Raw genomic sequence first — 22,491 nt, 5'->3', positions numbered from 1 at the left:
AGGCCCTGAGTAGCCTACGCATCCGGGGATACCATTAGGACCAACTGCCTTACTTGATGGCCACCTCCTTGCTCTTATCAAAGCGGCAATAGAAGTGGTTCAGCTCATCATTCAAGGAGATGTCGGTGACAGTGGGGATGGAGTCAATAGTTTTATAATCTGTGATGGCCTGGATTCTTTGCCACTCGTGTCAGGGGTCAGAGTTGTTCTTGAAACGAAGCTTGTGGTTGTGCTTGGCCTTTTTGATGCCCCTTTTCAGGTTAGCCTTGTGTAATTGCAGAGGCGAATTGAAAAATATTGACGCGGAATATTCAAGCGGAAAAGTGCCCATGTTTTTGTGAAAACATAGTGCACTTTGTGTTTTATAAGTGGTAAATCACTTCCTGTCCCAATCGTTCTCCCAATCGTCCCAAGGGTTCAAACAGGAAATCAGTCAACTCATAGGCTACTATAGTTCACACAGATCGGCTGTGTCTGAAACATAAGCACACACGCTGGGCAGCGTCCATTTTCTGGAAGTTACGTCAGAATAGACTGTCCGAAAGTCAAGCACTCTCACTAGATGGGTACTTCGTTTGGCGTGATTTCCAAGCATGCATCGATGCATCTTTTTTGTTCTCAGATATCCCATAATCCATTGCGCAGCGCAGGTCAAACTCCACACGTCATGCAAATCGTCAACACACCCCCCTCCCCGAGTCAGGTGATGCCAGCTAGTTTGTGCTGTCCAAATGTAGGTAAGGACTCATACTGAGGAGCAAGCTAACTGAGACGCTACTGGAAAGAAGGTACTATCCAGCGTGCGCCCTTGACTTTTGAACACGGCCTACGGCTGTATGTGTTCCCTGTGTTGTGTTACTGTATGTTCCCAGTGCTGTTTGTCCCTGTTTCCCTCCTGTTCTCTCCACCTCTGTTCAGGTGCATGCATGTGCTGGTCTAATTTTACTAGATTGTGCTCTCAATGTAGTATATCGTGCGTGCAATTTACCGGTACAAAATCGTGCGCACATTTTATTAAGTTGAGTGAAATCTAGTAAAATGAGACTACAATTTAGTAAAATGACCGCACATCCTTTTGATATACAGAGATATCTTGCTGTGGCCCCAGCCGTAGCGCAACTGGCTGGGGCACCTGCACCACACGCCGGCGACCCGGGTCCGATTCCCGCCCCGTGGTCCTTTCCGGATCCCACCCCCGCTCTCTCTCCCATTCACTTCCTGTCTTTCTCCACTGTCACTGTCAATAAAGGCATAAAATGGCCAAAAAAATATACTTTTAAAAAAAAAAAGAGATATCTTGCTGTGACACCTTCTGGGCTCTGGACAAAATAGTGTAATAGTGCAAAATAATCAGCACAATTACAAGAAATCAAATGCAATAAAATACCAGAGATTTCTCATTGCTTAAATATTGTCCAGATATGTTATCTGTTCTGTTTATTGACACTTTCCGGTAAAGGCCACAGGTCATATTGACATGATGATTCCCAAAAACAGGCCATCAGTATAGCTGCAAGTTAGTCATTGGGGTGTGTGTGTGTGTGTGTGTGTGTGTGTGTGTGCTAAATGTGGGTCAGTGTGTGGGTGGGGGGTGTTGATTCCATCAGGCAGTTGAAATATAAGACTATTGAGTGCAGAGGAGCAGCACTGGTGTGTGACTCTCCCCTGCAGACAGGCTCAGTAGAATGGCCCTCACCAGGATCCTGATTGCTGGAGGGCTGCTGAGCTGCCTCTACACTCTCTGCTCCTCCACAGCAACACCAGAGCCGTGAGTACAGCCCTCTCCACACTGCTCTCATCACTCCTGCTGTTGGAGATGACACAGAGAGAGACTGAACTAATCAGAACATATTGAGAGGGTTAAGAGTTGCTTGCGTAAGTGCTGACTAGGAGCTGGTGATTGTATCTGACTGCGAGGGAAAGCATATAAATCAGGTTATACGGTGTCACGTTTTTATTATTATTATTATTATTATTATTTTTGTAAACAACTGTTGTTTATGATGCAATCGCTTCCTTGCCACTATTAGAAAATCTAAATGATCTTAGTCACGAGTCGGCAGCTTGGCAAGCCATCTATGCTTCTTTTGAGCTCTGATTTACTGTAGGACTGAGAGTAACATGAAGTGAGATCTGAGATGGTGTTAAAGACTGTGACAGTAAATGCTTTTCATGGTTCTGAATATTTTCACTACCTATTTAATTCAGAGAGGCAACTCAATTGAGATCATTTTTTAAAATGTGCGTTGTAAATAGATAAGCATAAACTCAGGCTATATAAGAATATACTGTAGAAGGCTGCTTTTGGGATTGCATTGATAAGGCGAGTGAAAGTGAAAGCTGAGTCAAATAGACTGCCAAGATATTAGACTTTCAAGTCTTTTTAAAGCAAGTCACGTCACTCGGCAGCCATATTGGCCATCGGGTCGGGCAGCGAGTTTGACCGTAACAAGACCAGGCCCTATCTAAATGAATGGGGAGAGAGCTGCATGTCCATGTTCAGAGGTGTAAGGGACACAAAAATCACATGTTTGAAATCACGATGAAAATCAGACTAAAATCGCTGATAAGGCTTGGTGGTTTTGTATCAAATTAACGCTTAAAAAGCCTTTTTCTTACTGGTAATCTTGGACTGCGCATGCGTGACCGCCAAGGATCGGCAAAATGATTGGAGCAACGGCACTGGAAGAGGCGGGACATGTGCTAACCGGTGTAAACACCCGCCATCTTCGCATTACGAAGTTACCCCATGCATTTCAGTGGGCGATTTTTCCAGTGCAGTGTCTCCTCATGTGTCTCTGCTTTCAGTTATGTCGGTTCTTCCGATTAAAGGTAGGATAGGAGATCCTGGAAAACGATTCCAGCAAAGCTGCATTTTGAAAATACACAGGCCTAAAGTCCCAACCCCTTTCTTCAGACTTCCCCCCGAAGCCACCAGAGTACAAGAACGTGCAATAGATACAGACTGTTAGAAGGTTGCCGCCCCCTCTGTGGGGGAAAACATGCTAACATCACACATGAAAGTCAATGGGCTACCTTGCTAGCAGAACACAAATGTTTTCCCCCTGGGGGGGTGTTTCAGCCATGGTAACCACGGTAACTGGGGGCGGTAACCACGATTATGACGAGGTGCCGTCTGTATGTATGCTTGTTCACGAGCGGGAGGGAGGAGCAGATTGCATCAGAATCCAGTCATCGTTAACAGTCCGTTCAGTATGATTGGATAGTGTTTTTCCTGGATTGTTTGTTCTAGAGGCCACTAAAACTTTTCATTTTTGTGTCAAAACTTTTGATTAATTGGTTGCAATGGGGGTGTGAAGAGTATTTCAAGCAATATGTTAAAAAATGCTCCAGAAAAAGATCTCCTACCCCACCTTTAAATGGGGAGACACTAAAGAAAGTGTTTCTCATCTCTGCAGGTCTTTCCTGGTGACCTTTCCTGCCCAGATGAGGTCAGAGTCCGAAGCCAAACTCTGTGCCAGCCTCCTGAGTCCAAACGAGACTCTGCTCATGTCCATGTATCTGGCCAATGGAGACGAGAAGAAGCTGCTGCACCAGGAAGCATCAGACAAGGACTTTCACCGCTGCTACCAGTTCCAGGTCAGTAGCTCGCCTACTGTAACCATATGAAACTCTCTACAAGTGGCTGTTGAATGAGTGGCGTGGATAAGAAATGCTTTGTAATAAGGTTTGTGCCGCACCAGTACAATTACAAGTAGGCCTTATTGTGTCACACTGCTCCCCTTGGCCTCCCTAGTTGACTGACAACATGCATGTGTGTGTGTGTGTGTGTGTGTGTGTGTGTGTGTGTGTGTGTGTGTGTGTGTGTGTGTGTTTGTAAGCTGGCTGTCTCGGTCATGACAGGAGATCAGTTTACACTGTGCCCCCCCCCCCCCCCCCCCCCCCCCGTGTAAGGTTCACTGTACCTGGTGTTTATCACCCAGTGAATCTAGTGTTTACTCTGCTCTTTAAATAGGCCCCTTTGGTGAAAGAAGACTCTGTGCAGAAAATCATAGTAGAGGTCAAAGGTCAAACATCTCACTGGACCTTAGAAAGTCGGTTGAAGTTCAAGCCAAAACCTCGTCCTGTAGCCTTCATCCAGACAGATAAACCCATTTACAGCCCAGGCCAAACAGGTATGTCCACACCGACTCACAATGCATAGAGGTATACATATGAGCATGTGTACTGTATTCTATGCAAAAGAAGATTCTCACACTTTTCTTGCCCACAGTGCATTTCAGAGTGGTCACCATAGACACCGACTTCATTCCACTCAGTGGAAAGGTGAGAGGCATTTCTAAACTACCATGAGGTCAAACAAACCTTGCTAGGTTACACAGAAGTGCAGGGAAAGGATTGGTCAGCTGTGAGTGTTGAGAAACAAGAGCAAACAGAAGTGGCACATTAACATGATGTTGAAACTGGAAATGATTTTGGACCTCAAAGTATTATAAAACCCTACATCTTGACTAGGTTATGTGTTATATTAGACACGTTTGTTGTGGGTTTAACAGCTGTAGCATGTATCCATATGCGTATAGGGTGCATGTGTTATGACTAAGTTATAGCTTTTAACTACAGGGAAATTGTGGGTCCTACAGTAGATGGTGGTGTATCGTAAGGGACAAAGCAGACTCTACTTCCTAAGGAGGCTGAGATCTTTTAACATCTGCCAACCCCTGCTCTGCAATGTCTACCACACAGTGGTGGCCAGTGCCCTGTTCTTTGCTGTGGCCTGTTGGGGAGAGGGAGCCCGCACTGCAGACAGGAACAGATTGGATAAACTCATCAGAAAGGCTAGCTCAGTGGTAGGGGCTGAGATGGATATGGTCCAGCAGATGGCAGGGACCAGAACATTGAATAGACTGGGCTCAATACTGGCCAACCCTGCTCACCCACTCCACTCTCTGAAGGTGGTAAACAATAGCACCTTCAGTCAAAGACTGATTTTGCAAGTCTGAGAGATACAGGAAATCTTTCATCCCAGCTGCCATAAGACTCTATCATGCACAAAAATCATTTTACTTAGTCATGTATAGTTTTTAAGTATTTTTAACTTATTATTAACTTATTAGGTCTGGATATATGTGTATGAATGTGTGGTGTTATTGTAACCTGCGTTGTGTGGAACCACCGCGGTCCAGCCCTGCACACGCCCGGACTCGAACCCGCGAGACAGCAGCACCTCGGATCGGGAGTCGAGCGCGCTAACAATCCAGCTAAAAGCCCAGGCTACTAGCTTTCATGCCAGCAGCGCTCTTGAAGCGTCGGGGAGTGAGGTTTACTAACGTTCCACAGCATAGCTAACCAGCTAGCACCCGTTACATTATGTCTGTCTTGAAGCTGCTGTGACACTGTAATTTCCTGTTAAAGGATTAATAAAAGGATCTATCTATCTATCTATCTATCTAGATGCAAGCAGCCTTGTACTGGTAGGCTACTGATCAATGTGCTGATACTGTAAGATTAGCACTCATGGCAAACACATTTTATTTGTGTTCAGCGTGAATATCTGCCACGTTTTTAGCCTTGAGTGTTGACCTATTTCACCTATGTACTTTATACCTGGGCAAGTGAGCATATCAGTCCAATTAACTCAACCAGAGATATGATTTTAAATACACCCTACACTATATAAGTTTTATTTACCATAAATTAATAGTTTGAGGTTGGGGCACTGAGAAGGGTGGCACAGAAACATAACATTTGAAAAATAAAAACATACATAAATGTAAACCTTATTATTATAAGCAGGAGAAACACATCCATGTCTCTTACAAAATAAAAGTAAAAGTGATTTGTATGACAACACTGTATATGATATGATGTTTGGAAAAAAGTATCAACTCACTCATGTATGCTCTTGTTTTTACAGTACAACCGCATATTCCTGGAGGTAAGAACAAAATCCTGTTGATGGATTTTCTCACTCTCACTTTCAAATCTTCAATTCTTAACATAGTCTCACACAAAGGCCATCAATTGTTTTCTCTCTCTCACTTTTCACAGGACAGCCGAGGCAACACCATTGCCCAGTGGCTTGATGTGACATCACAGGGCAAAATAGTGCAGCTCTCCCACGTGTTAAACCCAGAGGCTCCTCAGGGCCCATACAAGCTCGGTGTAGATGGCAGTCAAACACCATATCAGTCACATGATTTTCAAGTGAAAAAATATGGTATGTTTGTTACTTACGGTCGTATCCATACATACAGTATATATATAGAGAGATACACTGTATGTATATATAGATAGATATATAGATATATAAACCATTTCACATGCTGTACCCATGAAACATCACTGACACATGATATCATATTCCACATGCTTTTGACTTCTGAAGTTAAGTTTGATTAAAATGCAAAAACAAAATGTAAAACCTTTTGCAAATCTCCCTCTCTGGACAGGGACATGTTTTAGCCACTTCCTGTGCTCTTAAGTAACTTTTTTCCATTTAGTTTTGCCCAAGTTCGAGGTTACTCTGAATGCTCCAGAGGTCGTCAGTGTAGGAGCGCAAGAGCTCAAGCTGGAAGTGTGTGCTAAGTAAGTGATGCTTTATAATTAAGATATAACTATAAATAAAGCAAATTGTCTCAAGAAAAGGAAATAATTAATTTCTCAACAAAACAAGAGTATTACTACACACACCTACACACACACACTACACACACTAACAAGCGAACACACACACACACACACACACACACACACACACACACACACACACACACACACATACACACACACACACACACACACACACACACACACACACACACACACACACACACACACACACACACACACACACACACACACACACACACACACACACACACACAATCACTTACATATACATAGCAAATTGATTGATTTGTTAAAAACTCCTTCCTTTGGTTGTCTGACATTATAGCTTTTAAATGGAACTTCTCCTGTTGCTAGGTATACATTTGGCCAGCCTGTACCAGGAAAAGTTTCCATGTCATTGTGTCAAGACTTGAATCATTATCGAACTGAAGATGATATAGGTCAAGAGACGTCTTGTTTTAAGACATTAGCAGAGGTAAGGCTATTTCCTAAAACGCAATGTTTGCTTTCTGGATGGTAACATTCTTTGAAGTTAACATTACAGCATCAACAAGCAGTTGAAGACTTCTGACACATTAGTGTTGTGTTTAAAATTCTCTGTATTTTATGTCACACATGGTGATTCACACGTTGAAAACATTTAGCTGAGATGCAAACATCTGAAGTGTGTGTGTGTGTATGTATAATATGTATGTGTTTGATTCCCACAGACGGGTGAATCTGGTTGTGCCTCTCATGTCTTTAATATTACACAACCTGACTTAAGTAGAAAACTGAAGAGCAGTTTCCAATTCAGTGCAACTGTAGCTGAAGAAGGAACAGGTGAGCCAACAGGACACTTTTAAAAACCTTATTGTTTATCTGCCAAAGGTGCCATGGTAACACTACTTTATTTTCTCATCAGGTATCAGTCGGGAAGAAAAAAAAGACATAAGATTGGACTACTCGCTTGGGAAACTAACATTTGTCGATACACCAGGAGTGATTGAGGAGGGAGCAGTAATGGATGGCAAGGTAAGAAAATATACAGTGTGTAGACATTCGGGTGTGCTTATGAGTTAAGCACAGAGCCACTGTGTTTGTGTTTTGCTGTGTGTGTTCTGTGGTGTGGTGACATCAGTTTCTAGTCCTGGAAATGTAGAGCCCTAATGTGAATGATGCATGGGAAAAGCAATAGTTAACAACATTGCACTGTCGTGAGACAGGTTAGTTTTACCCTACTGATGAAATGTTGTTGCCACATGTAATCCTGCTCAGTGCGAGAGCAGACGCAGGTTCTCTTCTCTGTGAGTGTATTCCTCCAGTCTAATAAGGGAGCTACACCAGGCGTGTAACTGAAGCGCTCCATTCACGAAGCGTATGCTGCAGCAGTTCATAATCACTAATAAGCAATGGAAGTAGCCACACCAGACGCGACAGTGGCACGTACATTCAAAAATTATAGACTAGTCTTCTTAAATGGATTTTATGTGTCGTCGTGAACTGAACGCTTCAGTTACGTGCCCGCCCGGTGTAGCTCCCCTTTAACACCCCCTCTGTTAGCCTAGCTTAGCAGAATTCACTTCACCCACTCCAAAGGTCTATTGTAAAACCTCTAGATCCTTAGTGCATGTTCACTAAGTGTGCTTTGTCTGTAGGGGGTCGGTCACCCAGCATCCAAGTGACAGTGGGTTGGCTGATTTCCACTGCAATAGGATGAGTCCTCTAGCCAGCAGAGATGAGAAGGCAGTTACTTGTGATTGAGCAGTTGTGAGTTTGGAGCCTAAAAGTGCTATAACATCTTGCATATAACTTGCATGCATTTATGGTTCTTTGTTTGTTCTCTCTGCAGATCAAAGCAACCCATTACAATGGCACTGGCATCGCTCACAGAGCGGTCCATCTATTTCAAGGTCCGAGATGGAGTTCAAAGCTCCTACTGAACCTGACCACAGACTCTGCTGGAGAGGCCCAGTTCTCTATTAACACTACTCTTTTCCCTGGAAACTTTGAGCTCCTCGTAAGCGTAAAACTGGCTGGCTAAGCTGTAATGTCCTTTCAAATACATAATAACACTACAGTATGTGGTTGAGAGTATTGTGTGCTAATGCCTCAGTTATAATGGCTGTTTCTCGGTGCTTTGCTATTCACATTCTCTGGTCCTTCAACATTTTGTCTAACATTATATTTTGACAAAGATTTTTAGAGCATTGTTGGTAAACGCATAGAGAATAATAGCCTTTTTATTTTTCTAGGCAAGTACAGCAGCCGACTTCGTGGAATATGTTCCACGTGCCACTCCACATTATGAGACTGCAACAAAGTCTGTGTCCAGATTACTACCAGCTCCACACACAGCATCATACAGTTCTCTGACTATAAAAGCTGTCGATGAAACTCTTCAGTGTGGCAAAGACGTACCCATCACCATTAAGTACGCCTTCATTGGAGAAACATTCAGCACAGAGTCTGTGGATGTCATTTATGTGGTATGTGGATCACGGGTTACAGATCTAGTCAGAAACTACATCATTGGCATGTTATATCATTGAAACACTTCCTGTGGTAAGATGATACTGAGTTTACTTGTGTGATTCCATTTGTAGGTTTTATCCAAAGGGCAGATTGTTCATCACGGTTTTGTTGAGGCTTCAGTGAAGGGCTCCCTACCAGTAACTGAGGGTGAGGTGTCCTTCCAGCTCCCTGTCAATGCTGAGATGGCTCCCTCATTGAAAGTCCTCGTGTACTGTATCTTACCTAGTGAGACAGTCCTGGCTAATAGCCGAACCTTCTCAACAGAGAAGTGCTTCAGAAATAAGGTGTGTCAGCAGTTCCTTGTTTTGAAATGTAAAAAATTTTAATTTGGAATAGTTTTTCACACATATTTATTGTTTATATTTTGCAAATTGTAGTTTTGCAGTTGTTTGCTCTGCATTACAGGTGTCTGTTCAGTTCTCCCCCCCTGAAGCGGTTCCTGGGGAGGAGAGCTCCCTGCAGCTCTCAGCCCAGCCTGGCTCTCTGTGTGGCCTCAGCGCTGTGGATCAGAGCATCTTTATCCTGGAATCAGGGAAACGCCTTGATGCCCAGAAGGTTAGCATAGCTGCATTGAAGACAGCACAATGGCTGTGTCTGAAATGGAAAAAAAATCCTGCCTACTAAGATAGCATTCTCTGGCAGCAAGGCATTGAGTTATGTCCAAATCAAATATTGCTATAAAAAGCTGTCTTCCAAAATACATTTGTTTTACTGAATCATGAGGGCAGCGTCATGGGCAGCATACATCCTTGTGCTGCCTTCAACCAAAAAATTCTTTAGAACATCTCTGCTTTAACTCCACTGATTAAAGTCAGCTGTAGATATACTGGCACGGCACCGCTGTTATGTGTTGCTATCTTGCAGAGCCGTCCAAAACAAAGTTCATAGCTGCTACCATGATGCCTGCTATGGCAAGTGACTCATGATTAGACATTCCATTCCATTCCATTCCTTCCATTTCGGACGCAGCCAATGACACTATAAATCTCCTCACATATTGAGCTCTCAGGGCCAGATGTACGTTGATTAGCGATCGTAACGTTGTTTGCGCCAAGGCCAACGTGCAGAAAGCACACGCTATAATACTTCAGTTTACGTCCTATTTACCAATCCTGAAATTCGTTGGGTAATCTGCGCCGTTCTCCGCCCCCTAACGCAATTAGCGAAGGACAACAACTAAACGACACTTCAATTAGAAGCGCAGTTGATTGAAGTTAACTGACAACATTAAAAGGAATCCAACGTTTAGCGATCATGAAATAATACAATGCATTATGTCAACAAGCAGGAAGATAATGAAGGGCAGTAGTTCTACTCAAACTAGGCTTACTTGTGCACGTAGGCTATGGAAGATTTATCAAATCTAACAAGTAGGAAAGTTTAAGCGGATGGCGTGAAAGTGAAAGTAGACGTTTGAAAGGCCACCGAAAGTTAAGGTTGTTTTTGATGTAGTACAAAGACGCAAAACTGGTGGTCTAATTAGCGATTTTGTTGTCTTTGAATGATTCTCGTATCGATGCATTTAACAGCAAACCGCATTTAACACCTGCTTTTACAAGGCGGAAATATTTAGGCGCAAAATAGACATGCGCTTTCACGGGCAGTTTTAGTACAGGGGAATAGATAATTAGGCGCATGTTACGCGTCTCCTCCCATTTTTTTACACAAACCTCCTACTACCATCTGACACTCCCATAAATCCTTCTGCATGAGACGGAAAAGCGCAATTTGCCATTCTCACCTCCCGCGACAGGCAGTCTGCGCCTTCACCTCATTGCGGCTTGTTAGTAGCCTACATACCTGGCCATCTTTTTATACGCACGTTGCGAAACAAATACGCCTGAAGTGGGCGCCAAAGCGTTAGTACAGCTGCCCCTCAGTGTTAAGGCCCAACTGCACCAAGAACGTTAAGTAGAGTAGAAATAAACCAACACTATGCAATAATTTGCCGCTTTATAAGGTATATTTTCATCACACGATTTCGGCGTGTCCAAATTCCTTTGGATAGTATATGTGGTCACGTGAAGGACAGAAAAACACATTCTGGTCTTTCACACCAGCCATCCTGGATGTGCATTGTACAGTTCTGTATTCCAGGTAAGAACACATGGCAAAAATGAAAGAAAAGCAGCAAGACATTGCTGTATATCAGCAAAGACACCAGGGCCTTCAAGCAGTGCCAGTAGGCTCTGGGGTGGTGTTTGCAAGGTTTTGCAGGCCTTTTAGGTAGCTAGCTCGCTACTTTTAGACTAAACCGCCATAGTGCTGCTTTAAGCAATACGCACCAAGATTATTTGGTTTACAATGATTTTACAATGGTTGTTGTAGATTATCAGCGTTCCTTAAATAGAGCTACTGACTAGCGACTATGTTATCTGTCACCTACTGTAGGGTGATGCCTGCCATTGTTGAATAATGTAAACAGAATTGTCAAACGTCACTGTTATGACCAGCTTACTTTTCTCTGAGTTTTCTGATGATGTGGCTTTGCATGTAATTCTCAGATGGTATTGATACTGTATCTCTATTATCCTAGATTTTTGGATTATTACCAGGGTCACCCAGTGAAGAAATTCCTTATGATGTTGAAGATCCTCTAGAATGCCTTAAAGTCAGACCCAGGCGTTCCTCCATGCCATATTCTTCGCGGCGTCGTGCCCATGATACTGGGGCATTTCAGATTTTTAAGGTAAATGAAACAAATACAGTACATATAATATATAATTATAGTTCTATAACAGTGCTAAATATGTATGTGGGAATGTACAGTGTTTACTAGGTGTGGGATTAATGCTGATAGATGATGAATATCCTCCATTTGTAATAATAATAATGCTAATAAACTTTATTTGTATAGCACTTTTCATACACAGAATGTAGCTCAAAGTGCTTTACATTTACAACATACATTTACATTTTGTAACAGTAATATAAAATCAGTCATTCATTTATTTAGACCATGTTGTACATTTACCAAATGCAAGAATCACAATAGACATTAATAGAGATATTTGAAAAACTGCACTTTCAAAGGCTTGGGGCTGATCCACACAGTCAAAAAGAAGGCAGGTTAAATTCTTTAGTGGTCTATGGATTGAACCCACAAACTTGGAGTTGTCAGCACCAATGTAACCTAGTTTGTGTTGATTATGTAGTTCAGTCACAAGGATCAAAACATGGAAAGAAGCTTCAATGGAAGCTTCTATTCATACTACTGCAGAAGTACTATTTTTAGCATGATAAGTGGTTAAAATGTTTCTTTTGGATATGTTTGGCAGCCTGCCCCAAGCACTTCCAGCTGCTTACTGTGTGTTCACTGTGTGCTGTGTGTGTTCACTAACTCACAAAATATATGGGATAAATGCAGAGAAACAAGTATACTTGGCCAAGAAGCCTGATTTACGATTTACATTTACTTAATAACCAATATCATGTGTCTTTGTCTATTGTAGAGTGTGGGACTGAAGACGGTGTCTAATTTGCTTCTACGGTTCCCTGACTGCTTAATGTTTAGGGGAGAGACATATCACAAGCATGGTGGTATGACTATATCAATTCTTTGAAGCATTTTTGTCATTAGATCATTGTAATGGACAAACAATGGATTGAAATAGATCTGAATACAATCTGCAACATTCTTGAACAAAACTCAAGATAGTCTAGCTACTGACATGAGCAACAAAAGTAAATCAATGACCTTAGCTACATAGAACATATCACCTGTTAAATAACACTGATAACAAAAGTGAAATGTGGGACTAGTTCTTGAATATCTTTGTGCATGCATTTGCAATATTAATCTGTTCAAAAACAATAGGGCCTTGCACCTATGGTGCAGTGGCTGCTTCAGCGGACGCACCTTGGTGCTCGGGCCCTAATAACCTGTTCAAAAACAATAGGGCCTTGCACCTACGGTGCAGGCACTGTTTCAGCTGCCACACCTCGGTGCTCGGGCCCTAATAAAAGTGAAATGCGAGACCAGTTCTCCCTCTTGTAATAATGAATGTCTTTGTGCATGCATTTGCAATAGTATTCAAGCCAGTAGGACATACAGTATTCATGTAGTGATTGCATGACCAGGATTGACAAATGATGCAATCAGCATGTTCTGTAAATGTCATGATGGAAATGATTTCATCCACTAAAAACTGAAATAATGTTCTGTTTCAGGCTTATATCGTGACTACCCTCTGGCCAATAGGGTGTACTACTCCATGGCCGGTGCTTCAGGAATGGGAGGCCGTTCTAAAGAGGAATTTGGCGTGACGGTTCGCACAGTCTTCCCAGAGACGTGGATCTGGGACCTGGCAGAGGTCGGGTGAGTGGCCCCATAGAAATCAGGGGATCTTTTTTCTGTCTTAAGGGCCGTTCACACCAAGAACGATAACGATAACCATAACGATAAAAGCGTCCACATGGTCAACGATAAGAAAAGTCTCTCCTTGTGTTAATGAATGTGATGGCTAGAATATTTTGGGTTCTGACTGGCTGTTAGCTTTTTATCGTTCTCCAAATCGTTCTGAAAGTGATCAGCAACGATATCGTTCTTCATGTCGTTATCGTTATAGTTTATATGTGAACGTTGTCATTCATATTAACAAGAGCGATATTTATTTATAGTTATCGTTATCGTTATCGTTCTTGGTGTGAACGGCCCTTTACTCTAGTTTCCGTCCCCAAACCCACAGCCATTTCTTTAACATGTGCTCTCTTCACAGGGAGTCTGGAGAAGCACAAGTTCCTCTCACTGTCCCTGACACCATCACCACCTGGGAGACTGAGGCCTTCTGCCTGTCCCCTCAGGGCTTTGGTCTGGCCCCACCAGCTAAGCTCACAGTTTTCCAGCCCTTCTTCCTGGAGCTCTCCCTGCCGTACTCCATCATCCGTGGAGAGACCTTTGAGCTCAAAGCAACAGTTTTCAACTATCTACGCAAGTGCATCATGGTACAGAGATGCATAGCTGGACAGTTCTCAAAAAAATAAAAAAACATCTGGTCATGGTTACAATTATTGGAATTGTTACTACCACCACATTTATAAATATACAGTTTCATTGCTTGCACTCCTCTCAGTAGTTTTATGTGTGTGTTAAACACAAGCTCCTCTCTGATACTGTAGGTGACAGTGACTCCAGCCCCTTCATCAGACTTCACTCTGACCCCCTCCTCTGATGGTCAGTACTCCTCCTGTCTGTGTGCAAATGGGAGGAAGACCTTCACATGGACCCTGGTGCCCTCTGTGCTTGGTGAGTTAACACACTTCACAACTCACTGTAACGGTAGCCTGGCACGCCCTCCCAGTGACGTAACACCTTCGGCTTTTGCTGTCGCTGGTCTGGTCAACTGCTATTCGGGAAGGATTTCTGAGTTTCCGAAATCTGCGGAACTGCCCCCTTTGGCCGAGAACCAATCAACTTTGAGCAGCTCCAACGGCTCTGGGTAGAGGCGTGTTCAAGGCAGAGGAAAGAGTGTTGTTATTGGTTTAAACTCGAAAACCGCTTTCTGACATCGACCAGTAGCAAATTAAGGCACTTAAAGGAGGCGGGTCAACCAGCGCTTGGAGAAACCGTGTTAGCACAGGCTCTTGGTCAGACTAAAGTCTCGCAGAGCCTTTGAAAGTCGATGGTAATCAGGCTACTGTAACGGTGCAGTCACATGCTTGTGTCCGTTGTTTTCTCATTCACTTTACATTGGCTGGACTTCATTTGATGCCGCACTGAATTGTGGGTCTGATGCGTTACCTGGGATACATTGCCTCCGCTAAAAAGTTGAGAAATGTTCAACTTTTGACGGATCGTGCAAGCGTCAGCCAATGAAATTCAGTGTATGCAAATTTTCAAACACTGACAAACCAATCAGTTCGCATTTATGGAAATGTGACGAAATGAGGCATACGTTGGCGGACGCAAGCGTGTGACACTGTAATAAGTACACGACTGTAGCTATATACTGGGCAGAATTCGTCCCAAAATCAGTATGGAAAAGTATGTATGGTATAAAGATATTACTGCTGAAAGTAATGTAGTGTATTTTGCCTGGCAGGACTGATGAATGTCACTGTGGGTGCAGAGGCCACTCAGTCCCAGGGGCTATGTGGCAACGAGGTTGTGTCTGTACCAGAGAAAGGTCGCATAGACATAGTCACACGCCCTCTGCTGGTGAAGGTAAGTGGTGCCAAATATATTATCACCCTCGCCTCTGGTATTGTAATCAAGTATGTCCATCCGTGTCTGTCTGCTCACACCCGTCACAATATCTCTGTCCTCCTACATGAACATCTGGATCAGGATAAAATAGATAGAACTTTTATCTGCGCTCTTTGTGCCAATGTCATGCTTCCCTTATTTAAGGGGGAGGCTCTGCAGTCGCCTGACTGCTCTTGTTATCATGGTAGTGGGTCTGTTGTATTGTAGGTCCCCTGCTCTAGACACAACACACTTTTGTTCTCTCTCTTCACAGAACCACAGGTTAAACACAAGAGGTGTTCACTACACATGAATCATTAAAGAGACCCTATGCAACTTTCTGCAGGAGACGATCGCTCCTTGTTTACATCTGGAAGTCTGAGACGAAGAACCACGCTTGCAATTTATATATTTAAATATAGCCTATACAATAAATATACACGCTAAAGCTCTGCAGAGAAAATGCAAGCATAAAACGAGCGAAAACGAACAACGAAACCGAAACCAGAGATGAAATCGCCAATCCTGCATAGTTCCTCTTTAAAGGGACACTTCACCGATTAGCATTAGGCTTTGTATCTTTAGAAAACCAGTCATGTTTTTGAATGGTCGTGTATCATTCCCTCAGTTTGCCTTGAGATGGGAAAAATACGGATTTCAATGTTGGACTTCCTGCTTTCAATGATGTAAAAATCATCATTTTACATCATTGAAAGCAGGAAGTCCTATTCATGGGTATCATTGAAATCCGTATTTCTCCCATCTCAAGGCAAACTGAGGGAATGATGCACGACCATTCAAAAACATGACTGGTTTTCTAAAGATACAAAGCTTAATGCTAATCTGTTAAGTGTCCCTTTAATCATGAATTATGAGTTATATGTTCCAGTTTTTTATATACTCTGTTCTTTGTGTTTTTAGGCGGAAGGAACTGAGAAGACCGAGAGTTTCAGTAGGCTCTTATGTCCAAAAGGTGAATTGTTCCATACCGTTCCTATATTCCCACTGCTTGTTTATGGTTTTGTGCCATATTGATATTCAGGCACAATCTTGCATGAAGTAAGGGTACCAGATATAAGTAGATGCAATTTGTATGCAAATTAATTCTGTAATAATTCCACTTTTCTCACATTGTTCCCACAGGGGGAGCTCTAACCGATGAGGTGGAGTTGAAACCCCCAGCAGATGTAGTGAAGGGATCCGCCAGAGCCTCAGTGTCTGTGCTGGGTACATGTTTATGTCTTCAAAATTCTATAATATTTCTGTCTCAGTAATTATAGTAACTGTCGTAACATGTGTCTGATACAATATTCTCCCTGCAGGAGACATCCTGGGTCGTGCTCTGAAGAACATTGAAAGCCTCCTGAAGATGCCTTATGGTTGTGGGGAGCAGAATATTGCCATCCTCTCCCCAAATATCTACATTCTGCAGTACCTACAGAACACTGGCCAGCTCACTGCAGAAATTAAGGAAAAAGCTACCAATTTCCTGAAAAGTGGTGAGAAGTTGTTTTGCTTTTGAATTAAATGTTTCTGTATCTCAGACAAATACAACCTCTGACACACTAGCTTTTAGTGACCAGTTACCAGTAACAGAGAAAATAACTTTCCCACATTAACTTAGCAGAGTCTAGCTTTGGCCTGCCCATTACTCAGAGGGGATATGGAGTCAGAAATGTCTGCATTTAGCATTTACTTAGTCTCAGCAACAACTCAATAGCCACATTTACATGGACACTTTTAATCCAATTACAAATGGAATAACACCTCAATCGGAATAAAAATGCCTGATCCGATCAGAAGTTTAATAAGAATGAAAGATGTACTGTAGTCCGTTCTTTTCATTCCAATTGAACAGCCTGTATATGATCAATCTGATTCCCTGCTAGTCTTCACAAGGAAAAGTTGTCAACAATGGTTATTCCGATCAAAGATTCTAAAGCGCTTGAGAGCACGATACGGCACAAGTGTTTAAATCGGAATAGTTTAATCGGAAGGACAAAAAAAACTGTCTTTCTTAACGTGGCTGTCGTGGAGTAATGAATGCAAATTAGAAAGGACTGGAGAAATGGCGGAAGAGCTTTCATTTTGACATATTGATATTCATCTCCAAATATGACCAACAGGATACCAGAGGCAGCTTAACTACAAGCACCGTGACGGAGCCTACAGCACATTTGGTCGAGGAGACGGAAACACATGGTGAGTTGAACCCAAGCAGTGCAGTCAACCCCATGGCAACCACAATCATGACTGAACACTAAGAAAAGTCCATCTACAGTACATGTAGAATTTTATGAAACAATAGTAATAAACACTATGTAACAAGAGCAGTAGACACATATCAGAAACAAACCATCTACAATGATACAGTTCAAATATATTATCTTTTTAATAGTATAAAATGTTGTGTAATAATCTGAAAAGACTTGACAGCATTTGTTTTCAACTCTTCCTCCAGGCTGACTGCATTTGTGTTGAGGTCGTTTGGTAAAGCAAAGTCCTTCATCTACATTGACCATGACGTTATTAACAGTGCCAAGAGCTGGCTGGAAGCACAACTTAGTACCAGTGGTGCTTACCGTATGCAAGGAAACCTCTTCAACAACAGAATGAAGGTTCTTATAATGATAATACATTTATTAATGACGTAGTTAAACAGTAGGCTACTTAGTTTTTTGATGTGGGTTTCCTGTTTCTTTGTTTTATTGAGTTTGGTTTTGTTTTGCAGGGAGGTGTAAATGATCATGTGACGATAACTGCTTACATCGCTGCCTCATTGCTGGAGCTGAATATGACTGTAACGGTGAGGAAAAGGATTACTCTGTTGAACTGAAACAAACCAGCTCAAACTTATCAGAGGTCTCATCCAGACTATGGTGTTATACAATAGTTTGTAAAGTGTGGGGTGCCCACTCAAAGGAAGTATAGAAATATTCTAAAGGAAATACAACCTTCAACCTAGGTGTGGGGATTGATTGAATGAAACTGAAATTGTGTAACTGGTTGTGTGGAAATAATGTCCAATAGCAGATGGATGTATTTTTTGTTGCTGTTGAACTGAGCACCAAATGTTGAAAATACCAACTTTTCAATGACACAATGACACAATGCTTTAAGAAACGTTTAGAAACCAATATGTTATACTAGTGCTTGGATTAAATGTACTATTATATTTTTCCTTTTAAAAATAACCTTGTTTGAGACAACCCAATATTTTGTTCCAGGACAAGACCATGGCATTCTTGAAGTCCTACCACAGAGGGGAACCACTTCTACAAGATATTCTAGGCATGCCACTTCCAGGAGTTTTAAGGCGTATTCACACCAGGAGGGTCCGTTAGTTCACTTGATTTGGTCCGGACCATTTTTTTTTTCTTTTTTTTCTTTTTAGTGCGATTCGCTTTCACAGTGTGATTAATTGCAACCGGACCAGAATTTATAAACAAAAGCACATGTGCTAACGTCGTTCAACCATTGGCTGGTAAACGTGTAGGTGGGGTGAGGAATAGAAAGCCAAAGTCAAAGTTGGCCCACGTAAATACTATGTTTGCGTACTGTACTCGTTATTATCTATAGCAATATAGTTTATACAGTTACAGCTTTGCAGAAGTGCTTGAGCGTCAAGACCGTTTGATGCAAGTTTAACAATATCATGCTCGTAATTTTGCAACGACGAAGACGTGCAGCAAAACAGCTGAGAAGAGCTCTCATGTGTGTCCAACATGCTAACAGCAGGCCTACGGAAGACGGAACGGGTAGGAGATGCAAAATCAAATTATTGTTGCCAAAAAAGCGTTAGCCCATTGCTGCTTAGGCCTACAGCTGTTGTGCGTCACGGAGCTATCCTACATTTCCCATAATGCGCAAAAACTACGGGAGCTCATCAAATCCAAAAAAGGTAGATTTCTGCAACTGGGTCGGATCGAGGTCGGGCTGCTTTCACACCATAAACGAACCTCACCAGGGTTCGATAGGAACCGCTCCGAGACCACCTCCTCAGCTGGGTCTCGGTCCGCTTGTTTGGTCCGCACCAGAGTTCGAGTGATGGTATTCACACCAGTCAAAAAGGTCCCAACCAAGCAAGAAACGAACTTGAGTTTGTTTTAATCGAACTAAACAAGGCAGGTGTGAATACACCTTATGTCTACTCAAAGGTCTACTCACAGGCTTAGTTTCAGAATCTATTATTTTCTTTCTGGCTCTATATGCAGGCTGAGATTCTATTGGGCTGGCCTCTTAGAATGTCTTTTTCTCAGGCATTACTAATGGCTAATGTATACCCGACGCACGACAATGTGACATAAAAATGACGTCATTTCCTGTGTCGCGCGCCAGATTTGAGCCTCGCACCGACGTCGGGTGCGTGGACTGTACCGATGCCTTAAGGAAGGAAGCGGAGTATTTCTACCTATCCGTATAATGGCTATATTTTAAGCCAATGCACACAGGCTCTATTGCAGACTTTTGTGCTATGGCATCGTGAAATAGTGATGACTCCATCAACTATAACTAAAACTAAAGGTCTTTACATCCGTGATAAATAAACAATTAGGGCTATATTGACAATATATGTTTTTAATTCCATTTTATACAAAAACCTAGTACATTCATTTACTTACTTTACTTTATGTACATTACATTCTTTTAACTACAGTATACTACTATACTACTGACCTTTTCGCTTTAATATATATAGATCCCAATCTTTCCACAGCCGCGCGATGATGCCGCCTCCAACACTGACACCACCAAAACTGACACCACCAACACCTACACCACTGCTCTACTGGCCTACACCTTCAGCCTTGCTGGAGAAGAGGCAATCCGAGCTGAACTTCTGAAACGCTTGGACAGTGTAGCAACCTCTGATGGTAGGATAGACATAACACTGCGCCTGAACTCACATGTTGACCAACACTTGAACCTGCTTCCTTTATCTCATGTGGCTCATGTCTTCTCAGGGAGTCTGCTGCACTGGTCTCAGTCCTCATCAGAGCGAGCTGATTCCCTGGCTGTGGAGACCAGCTCTTATGTGCTCTTAGCTGTTCTCACCAAACCCACACTGACTGCTGCCGACTTAGGCTATGCTTCCAGGATTGTCAGCTGGCTGGTGAAGCAGCAAAATCCATATGGAGGCTTCTCCTCCACACAGGTGCTTCATACACATTTCCTTTTTAATGATAACTCTCACCAAAATGCATCCTATGGTGTTTTTGTGAATGTGAGTCAAAAGCATAATTACGTCTGAAAAGCGCCAATTTTAAGCTTGTCTGTGTTGGGTCAAGTGGCGTTTTGAATGGGAATGGTAGGGGCACTGTTCATGTTCATGATACATGTTTGTGTTAAAATCACTATTTTCAAAGCACTAAGAAGGCTCAACAGAACATATTGAGAACATTAACAAAAACACCCTGGCAAGAGTTATCTTTTAAATGTCTTTTTGATGTGTTGAAGATTGTGAGCTTTCCTCCAGCTCTAGTATTTGCCCACACTGAGGGTCTGGTTTCTATTCTCTCAGGACACAGTGGTGGCACTGCAGGCTCTGGCTCTGTACGCCACCAAGGTCTTCAGCCCACATGGCTCCAGCACAGTGACAGTGCAGTCAGCAGGTGGCGACAAACACCAGTTTGATGTGAACCAGCACAACACACTACTGTACCAGGAGTCAGCACTGCAGGACATTCCTGGGAAGTACAGTGTAGAAGTGAAGGGCTCCTCGTGTGCTTCTGTTGGGGTCAGTGTGAAAGATAACTTCTTTGTTACTACACTATCGATGATCGATATGCTGTTGGTAATGTTTCTTCATGGGTAAACCCTCTTTAACAGGTGGCTCTTTTCTACAACATCCCCACTCCCACTGAGCACTCAACACTAAGCGTTAAGACTCAAGCCGAGCCTCTGACTGAGGGAGAGTGCAACAAGGCCAAAGGGCAGGCCTTCACCCTAAACATCACAATCCAGTATGCAACATCATTGCTGCACCAGTTGTTTCTGTTTTCTTTAATAATAATAATACATTTTATTTGTATTGCGCTTTATATTATGGTCAATCTCAAAGTGCTACAAAAATATAATGTAAATGAAAAACGGATAAAAACAGATAAAACAAATAATGCAACTTAAAACAGATCAATAAAATACATTTAACAGAAAGCTTATTTAAAAAGATAGGTCTTTATGATGAACATTGTCCCAGTCTCTTTAACCTTTTTGTGCAGGTATAATGGACCACTGTCAAGCACCAACATGGCCATAATAGATGTGAAAATCTTATCTGGTTTCACACCTGACTCTGCCTCTGTTGAAAAAGTAAGTTGTCCATCCTGTGTCTGTTTTAAAGGGGACTACACCAGGCATGAAACTGTTCACGGCACATCTGCTGCAACAGTTTTCTTCCACTGTAATCAATGGTGCTGGCTACACCAGATTTGACAGCAGTGCGTAGGCCTATATTGGAAAAAAATTGAATCATCTCCTAAAACTACTTGTACACTCCGCAAAACGTAACACTTCACTTGCGAACGCCGTGGGTCTTAGTAATAGGTCAGTAATTTCCAGTGTATTAGCCGCATTTTGTATAAGTCGCAGAACAGTGTTTTATGCAAGTTAAAAGAAACAAAAACCATGTTAATACCATATTAATTGCGCCCGTGTATTAACCTCATAGCTGAATAAATGATGCAAAATCAATGTCTAAGCCACGGCTAATAGTTGAGAAATTACGGTAGTTGTTAAATCAGTTAAATCGGTACTGTAAAGGTGCTCATCACAGCTTTGTCCTTCCAGCTACAGGGCCTCGTACTTGTGGACCGAGTCGATAAGAAAGATGACCACATCCTTGTGTATCTGGCAGGGGTGAGAAATAAACCTCTCACAAAATCACAAATTGTTCAGTCTGTACAGATCTTTACCCACCATGTACTTTACACATTCCTCACAGTTTTAACCCACAATGCAATGCATGAATCTGATGACTTTATGTTCAACAGGTGCCAAAGAATTTTCCTATTCATTACCAGCTGATTATACGACAGGATCTCCCAGTTAACAACCTGAAGCCAGCTGTGGTCAAGGTGTATGACTACTATCAAATCAGTAAGATTCCCTTATAAACCAGTATTGCATATATACATACAGAAGTCTCCCTTATAACCAGAATAAATTGCAAAAACAAATCTTAAAGTATCACTCATAAA

General features: G+C 42.3%; 1 protein-coding gene across 1 annotated transcript in view; it reads left to right on the top strand.

The window, feature by feature from the left end:
- The window catches only part of LOC134066422 (alpha-2-macroglobulin-like), a 51,104-nt gene that overhangs the window by 27,964 nt on the left and 649 nt on the right, over nt 1–22,491 (top strand). Inside the window, exons 19-34 of the mRNA XM_062521764.1 lie at nt 14,227–14,353; nt 15,150–15,271; nt 16,214–16,265; nt 16,436–16,519; nt 16,615–16,791; nt 17,419–17,494; nt 17,754–17,910; nt 18,024–18,098; nt 18,520–18,627; nt 20,010–20,166; nt 20,257–20,447; nt 20,814–21,029; nt 21,122–21,255; nt 21,514–21,604; nt 22,082–22,150; nt 22,285–22,390. Of these exons, the coding sequence (XP_062377748.1) occupies nt 14,227–14,353; nt 15,150–15,271; nt 16,214–16,265; nt 16,436–16,519; nt 16,615–16,791; nt 17,419–17,494; nt 17,754–17,910; nt 18,024–18,098; nt 18,520–18,627; nt 20,010–20,166; nt 20,257–20,447; nt 20,814–21,029; nt 21,122–21,255; nt 21,514–21,604; nt 22,082–22,150; nt 22,285–22,390 (1,942 nt within the window). The remainder of the gene's footprint in view (nt 1–14,226; nt 14,354–15,149; nt 15,272–16,213; nt 16,266–16,435; nt 16,520–16,614; nt 16,792–17,418; nt 17,495–17,753; nt 17,911–18,023; nt 18,099–18,519; nt 18,628–20,009; nt 20,167–20,256; nt 20,448–20,813; nt 21,030–21,121; nt 21,256–21,513; nt 21,605–22,081; nt 22,151–22,284; nt 22,391–22,491) is intronic.

This window comes from Sardina pilchardus, chromosome 19 (genome assembly GCF_963854185.1).
Source record: "Sardina pilchardus chromosome 19, fSarPil1.1, whole genome shotgun sequence".
Classification (NCBI taxonomy): domain Eukaryota; kingdom Metazoa; phylum Chordata; class Actinopteri; order Clupeiformes; family Clupeidae; genus Sardina; species Sardina pilchardus.
Note: the sequence above shows the minus strand (reverse complement) of the source record. Positions and strands in the feature narration are given on the sequence as shown.